This window comes from Rhinopithecus bieti, unplaced genomic scaffold (assembly GCF_001698545.2).
Source record: "Rhinopithecus bieti isolate Rb0 unplaced genomic scaffold, ASM169854v2 scaffold_26603, whole genome shotgun sequence".
NCBI lineage: Eukaryota > Metazoa > Chordata > Mammalia > Primates > Cercopithecidae > Rhinopithecus > Rhinopithecus bieti.
The window spans coordinates 446,653-454,684 of record NW_016812252.1 but is presented as its reverse complement, the minus strand read 5'-3'; the positions used below and the strand labels follow the sequence as shown (position 1 = coordinate 454,684).

The 8,032-nt window shown below is 36.0% G+C and overlaps 1 protein-coding gene across 1 annotated transcript in view; it reads right to left on the bottom strand.

The window, feature by feature from the left end:
• Positions 1-8,032, bottom strand: part of PIK3CB (phosphatidylinositol-4,5-bisphosphate 3-kinase catalytic subunit beta) — a 195,695-nt gene that overhangs the window by 87,353 nt on the left and 100,310 nt on the right. Inside the window, 3 exon segments of the mRNA XM_017895819.1 lie at positions 1,702-1,779; positions 2,650-2,820; positions 6,030-6,209. Coding sequence (XP_017751308.1) covers positions 1,702-1,779; positions 2,650-2,820; positions 6,030-6,209 — 429 coding nt within the window.

The window sequence follows — 8,032 nt, the reverse complement described above, 5'->3', positions numbered from 1 at the left end:
AAAAAAAAAAAAAAAGGAAAAAAAAAAAAAAAAGAAAAATCTAGGCCAGACGCAGTGGTTCACACTTGCAATCCCAGCACTTGGGGAGGCCACGGCAGGCAGATCACGAGGTTAGGAGTTCGAGACCAGCCTGGCCAATATGGTGAAACCCTGTCCTTACTAAAAATACAAAAATTAGCCAGGTGTGATGGCGTGCACCTGTAGTCCCAGCTACTAGGGAGGCTAAGGCAGAAGAATCACTTGAACCTGGGAGGCAGAGGTTGCAGTGAGCCGAGATCGTGCCACTGTACTCTAGCCTGGGCAACAGAGTGAGACTCCATCTCAAAAAAAAAAAAAGAAAAGAAAATCTAGCAGAGGATATAAAAGCAAAGCCTTTATTTTAATGATAGCTACTCAAAGAATCTTCTTCTAAGACTGCAAATATTTAAGGTGTACAACATGATGGTTTAATATAGAATAAAGTGCTTGCTACATGGTCAAGTAAATTAACATATCCATTATCACACACAGTTACCTTTCTTTTTTGAGGAGTGGTAAGAGTACCTAAAATCTACTTTCCTAGCAAATTTCCTGTATACAACATTATTAACTATAGCCTTCATGTTGTATATTAGATCTCCAGAATTATTCAACCAAGATAACTCTTTGTACCTTTGAATTATTTCTCTCAACTTTTTTCACAGCCTCACTCACTTGTCTAACACCAAAGGTGGTAACCAACCTTCTACTCTCCCCCAAAATCTTTAATGCCCATGTACAAAAGCAAGATATTGATAATTTTTGGCAAAGGGCTCCTGAATTTATCTTCACAGCAACAAACATTTCAAACAAACCAAATCTTTTCTTGGATCACAAAAATTATTCACTTAATTTCCAACCCAGCAAATTAGGGAAAATAAACGCTTTATACTCTGAGACAAAATGCTTTGTTAAGCCTTTATTTAAATGTATGGGATTGAGCAATAAACCCCCACGTGTTAACAACTTGTGGTCCATAACGTAGTAATCTACTTTCTTACAGGAAATGGCATTATATGTTCTCTGTGCTCAGCAAGTTTAAAAGGAAAGAAAAAAAAAAAGACTGAAAGAGGGGTTCAGTGCAGCTCTAGGCAAGGCTGAGAGAGGAGAGTAAGCTTGCATAAAAACATAAGATCTATAGTTTTGGCTTAAATTTCACTTGCTGAAATTTAACATATCCATCATCACATACAGTTACCTTTGTTTTTTTGAGTGAGGAGTGGTAAGAGTACCTAAAATCTACTCTCCTAGCAAATTTCCTGTATAAAATATTATTAACTATAGTCTTCAGGTTGTACATTAGCTCTCTAGAATCATTCAACCAAGATAACTCTATCTTTGTACCTTTGAATTATTTCTCTTAACTTTCTTCACAGTCTCACCCATCTATATTATATATTTCTTCTGTATAATACACAGAAGAAATATGTAATATATACTAGAAAAATAATGTCAATCTTTCCAGTAGATCTCTAATGATTCAAAAGTCTTTGAATTTTAAAAGGAAATTTTCAAATTTTGAACAAAAATTCTCAATAGTCTTATAATAAATTACCATATTCTACATCATGTAATTGACCAATATGGGTAAAATTCAATCTCCAATGTGACATTACTGAGCATATCAGTGAGTTATTCAAACACTGGAGCAGATGGCAAATTCAAATCTTAGTGAGTACTTACTTTTACAGTTTCCTCTGTGTTAAGTTTATTTCCCTTAACCAAGACAATTTGGAAAGGGTTGTTATTTTCCCAAACATGCTGTAAAAGAATAAAACAAATACAAATTATTTTAATGAAAGAAATGAATATTCTATGCTAGCAATGTAATTGTCATCAGTTCTAATGTCTACTGGCAAAACTATGAAAATAGAGTTCTAAACTAACAACTAAAAGTCACACGCACTACATTAAGCATTATAACCCCTAGCACTTGGCTTTCATGGCAAAACATAGGCAGCATTCCACTAATACTAAGAGATATCACTAAATTAAAAAGCATTAACAAATAATAATAAAAGCTTTTTATAAATTGAGTTGACCATTTATATTAATATAGAAATAACATCATCAAGGAGCAGTTCAATATACAATTTGTGATGACTGAGTAACTAAGTGTTAACTGTTCAAATAAAGACAAATTTAACATTTGCTTTATACAAATATATTACATTCTGAAAAACAATAGTGCCCTTCATAAATGTTTAGTACTAAAATAATTCGGTATTAAGAAGGTAGACAAATTATACCAAAAACACTACCAATGGTTAAGCTGATAGAAATGAAATATACTGGTTAATTCAATTATGTCTGCACATCTAACTTTTCTATTAGAATGTCTCCAATTACTCATTGAAGTCCTATATTTAAATCAAAATCTCTAATTTGATGACATTTTCTTCATCAAAAGAAACACCAAAAGTATAAACAGCATATTTACATTTAATTGTAGCTTGAGTAAAATAATAGTATCTAGAAAGATAATTTTAAATAAATGGTGATCAATTTTGGCAAATATGCATTGGTTTTCACAGAAGGAGAAGTGAGCAAAGGAAATATGTGTGAAACTTATGTAAACTAACACAATCACATACCTTTTGGGGTTACTAAAGGTTCAGAAATAAAACTTACAGAAATAATTCGCGTTTTCTTTGGTGGTAATGGAAGAGGAAGGTTAGATGAATTCCGATTTATGGCAGCCTCTATGGCAATCATTTCCTGTTCATACATTTTCTTGATCTTGCAGCATTCCACAAGTATAAAATGGGGCAGGGTCCTGTTCATTACACAGTTTCGGATATACTATAGGGGCAAGAAAGAGGAAGGTATTGATTTTCAAGCCGACACCTAAATCAATAGAATAAAATGAAGCTGAACAACACTATATCAAATGCACTGTGAAAGTATGTCTTAAACCACAGCTGAATATCAAGAATATAAAAAAAAATTTTTTTTTTTTTTTGAGACAGGGTCTATGTTGCCCAGGCTGGAGTGCAGTGACAGGATCACAGCTCACCGCAGCCTCGACCTCCTGGGCTAAAGTGATCCTCCCACCGCAGCCTCTGGAGTACCTGGGACTACAGGCACGCACCACCATGCCCAGCTAATTTTTATATTTTTTGTAGAGATGAGGTTTTGCCATGTTACCCAGGCTGGTATTGAACTCCTGAGCTGAAGTGATCTGCCTACCTTGGCCTCCCAAAGTGCTGGGATTACAGGTGTGAGCCACCAAGCCCAGCCTAAGAATATGAGAATTTAAAATCACCATACAAAAAAACAGCTATCATTAACTGAACACTAAGTACCTAAAGAACTGAGTTAGACAATTATTGTATGTTACAGCTAATCTCATTACACTCACTTAACATATTAAAGAAATGAAACTCAGAAGGGTTAGGTTACACACCTAGTATCTGTAAAACCTAGATTTAAACCCACTTGTCTAACACTAAAGTCATACTTCAGCCATACTTTCAGCTTTCCTAGAAAAGCTGAACGTATGGTTCGCATGTGGCAGATTCACACTTTCTGTCGATCCCTGAGACGGCCCCTTTCCATCACAGAGTTCTAGGCAAGTATTACCAGCTATCTTCCCAGCAAAAACCTACCAATCATCCCAGTTTGATGTTCCACTTTATTTCCACAAAACCAGAATGACTCTCCAGAGGCATATAAGAAAAGGGGTGATTATTCATATTACCAAAGATTCCTAACAAAGTGAATAGGAATCCAATGTATTCCTCAGAAGAATGAATGTCCTCTACAGATCTAGAGTGTGATTCAATGTATTGTAATTCAATTCAGAACCATTAAAATACATTTTATCAAAGAAAAAAACCTTCCAAAATGTCTCTCAGAAGTTATATATGATATTATGATAAATATATTCATCCAAAAACTTTTCACTATGAAAGATCCTTTTTGGCCAGGTGCGGTGGCTCACGCCTATAATCCCAGCACTTTGGGAGGCCGAGGCAGGCAGATCATGTGGTCAGGAGATCAGGACTATCCTGGCTAACATAGTGAAACCCCGTCTCCACTAAAAGATACAAAAAAATTAGCTGGGCGTGGTGGCAGCCGCTGCTTGTAATCCCAGCTACTCGGGAGGCTGAGGCAGGAGAATGGCGTGAACCCAGGAGGCGGAGCTTGCAGTGAGCCAAGATCGCGCCACTGCGCTCCAGCCTGGGCGACAGAGCAAGACTCCATCTCAAAAAAAAAAAAGAAAAGAAAAGAAAGATCCATTTCTCTCACATTCCTTTGCCTATACTGTATATTCTTTCTCTCTGTCTGTCTTTTGTACAGGGTATCTCCTGTCTAACCCTGCACAAAACACATACACGCTTCTGTTTTTCTTTATAATAATAAAGGATAATGCTGGTAAAATACACATTCTCCTTTACACCTCTTAAGGTAAAAAGAAACGTTAAAGAAGCAGGAATCTACTTGAATGATGGCAGAACATGAAGAAAAGTCAGTACTTCTAGGTTGCCCACCAAGCACTTTTCATCTTGTTTCTTCTTATGGGCTAGACATCAATAGCTTACTATCGGAATACCACAACTCCCAAAGCTGTGCACTAAGTTATAACTGCTCCTAGACCTCACATGTACTAAATCACAAAAATTAAGGGCCACACCAGAAACCTAAGAAGAGGTGTAACACCATGTTACCTGCTAATAAACTGCAGCTTCATATTCTCAAACACACATCACTTTATAATTGGCATGCCTATATCTCTCTTGTTTAAACAACAACAATAATAATATCACAAAATAACAAGATTTTCCTAAAATTCTGTAACTACTAACCTCTAACTGGGCACTTATAATAATATTCCTTACATGATGACTCTTTTTTAGTCTCCAAGGTATTTCAACAAAAACATCTTCACGTTATTTGAAGGCAAAGCCAAGGACCTAGTCGTTAAACAGTAGACCTTATAGTGGGAGGGGTACTGCACTGCACATAGCATATTTAAACTCAACTTTACTCCAAAAATAATCTGGGGGCAATTCAGTGCTGTACAGAAGCATATTCTCAAAGAAATCTTAATTAAATGAAAATAAACAAATATATGAATGATTAAGAAAGGCTTTTGAGAATGGTCAAACCTAATGCTTGCAAAATTCTTGCCATACATGGAAGTAACAAAAAAGGGGAAAGGGAAATTCCACGCATAAATATTTCAGACTGGAATTGAAAAGTTTTCCTTTACTTAGCTAATGGATAATCCCAAATAAGTTTTTACACAATTCAATGGATGACCATTTAATCAATTTTTAAATACTTTACCTCCTCCAGAATATTTCACATTTATACCATATGATGAAATAGAAAGCAGCTATAACAGTGTTAAAAATTCATAACAATGTAAGACAATAATTATAAGACAAACTGAAACAATCAAAACAGCCGAATGAGCCGGGCACGGTGGCTCACGCCTGTAATCTCAGCACTTGGAAAGGCCAAGCAAGGTGGGCGGATCACTTGAGGCCAGGAATTTGAGACCAGCTTGGCCAAGATGGTGAAACCCCATCTCTACTAAAAATACAAAAAGAAGCTGGGCATGGTGGCGCACACCTGTAATCCCAGCTACTGGGGTGGCTGAGGCATGAGAATTGCTTGAATCTGGGAGATGGAGGCTGCACTGAGCCAAGACTGCATGCCACTGTACTCCAGCCTAGGCGACAGAGCAACACTCTGTCTCAAAAAAACAACAACAAAAAAAGCCAAGCAGAATAAAAACACATACATACACATATTCGTGTGTACAATCATTATGCTAAAATACATACATAACTGCAAAAGAGACAAAAACATGCCAAAATTGTAACAATGATTATTTCAGAGGTAAGTACTATTATAAATATATACTATTTAATACTGTATAATTTTCTGTATATTCCAAATGTTCCACTATGGGAACACATTTTTAAAATCAGAAATAAAAATACATGTATATACTCATAGACTTTTCTGATAAATATAATTAATATAGTTAATATACATACCTGGAACTGAATTAGTGGATGATCACCAAAAACATATTCTACTCTCCCACTGACTTGCAACACATAATCATAGGGGCTAACTTCATCTTCCTTCCCATGAATAGTCAAACGTTTTTGGATTGCCAATTCATTTACTTTGATAGGATTCATATTAGGAGATACTTGAAAGCTAAACACATCCTAAAGGGGGAGAGAGATGGGGAAAAAAGCAGTAAATGTTATATTTATGCTGAAAAATCACTATTACAGTCATTATGTAATAATATGTACAAATGTACATAATATTTACATAGGTACATCCTTAACAAATTTTATATGGATGCATATTTAGAATGTAGACAAGTTTACTGAAAGATAAAGATTTCTAATAATCTGAAAGTCATCTTACTGCATTCATAGCACACAACTTCCAAAGGTAAGATTAATATTTAACTAACGGTTACCATTAGGCATTTTCCAATGAACATCTTCGCTTCCTTTTTTTTTTTTTTTTTTTTTTGAGATGGAGTCTCGCACTGTCCCCTAGGCTGGAGTGGAACGGCATGATCTTGGCTCACTGCAACCTCTGTCTCCCAGGTTCAAGCAATTCTCCTGTCTCAGCCTCCCGAGGAGCTGGGATTACACCCAGCTAATTTTTTGTATCTTTAGTAGAGACAGGGTTTCACCACGTTGGCAAGACTGGTCTCAAACTCCTGACCTCGTGATCCGCTGCCTAAGCCTCCCAAAGGGCTGGGATTACAGGCGTGAGCCACCGCGCCCGGCCACATACTTTTTTTAAAAATGCACATAACCTGTAGCTATATTTTGTATATATATATTTTAAAACTTACACATTTCTCACTGGTAAGAAGAGAGCCATACTTTATACTAATTAAACCATAAATTAGCAATTGTGTCCAATTTTAGAAACATGTAAATAGAAACATATAGAAATTCTAATCAATGAAAAATGAAGATATAGTTTGGAATCGATATAGCATTACCAGATCTGTTCATCATAAGACTGAGTGGTACAGACAACACCTGAATCCTCTCATAATCCAGCAACGTAATTTTCCATTATATGGAAAATTATATACTTATAGTATATACTTACTTATGGCATATAAGTATGTATCTTATATACTTATGGCATATAAGTATGTATCTTATATACTTATGGCATATAAGTATGTATCTTATATACTTATGGCATATAAGTATGTATCATATACTTATGGCATATAAGTATGTATCTTATATACTTATGGCATATAAGTATATATCTTATATACTAACGATATAAGAAGCTATCTCCCAAAGCAACCAACTGCTACTCTGAACAACTAACTCATTGCTATTCTCTATACTGACCTGACATCAATTCCATAATATTTTCCACTAATTTAAATAAACCACCCCCCTGAATTTAAACTTTTAAATTCAAACTTTTAAAACCTAAACTTACTAAGTATTTCACATCTATTTTTCCCAGTATTTTACTTATTATTCTGTGTTTTCTATGAGTTGGTGCCTGCCATAGACTGAATGTTTGTGTCTCCCCTGGTGGATTCATATGTAGAAACCTAATCTCTAATGTGATGATATTTGGAAGTGAAAACTTTGGGATGTGATTAGGTCATGAGGGCAGAGTCCTCATGAATGGGATTAGTGCCCTTATAAAAGAAACTCCAGAGGCCACACACGGTGGCTCACACCTGTAATCCCAGCACTTTGGGAGGCCAAGGTGGGCGGATCACGAGGTCAGGTGGGCGGATCATGACCAGCCTGGCCAACATGGTGCAACCCCGTCTCTACTAAAAATACAAAAATTAGCTGGGCATGGTGGTGCATGCCTGTAGTCCCAGCTACTTGAGAGGCTGAGGCAGGAGAATCGCCTGAACCAGGGAGTCGGAGGTTGCAGTTAGCTGAGATTGTGTCACTGCACTCCAGCCTGTCGACAGAGTGAGACTCTGACTCAAAAATAAATAAATAAATAAATTAAATTAAATAAAATAAAATAA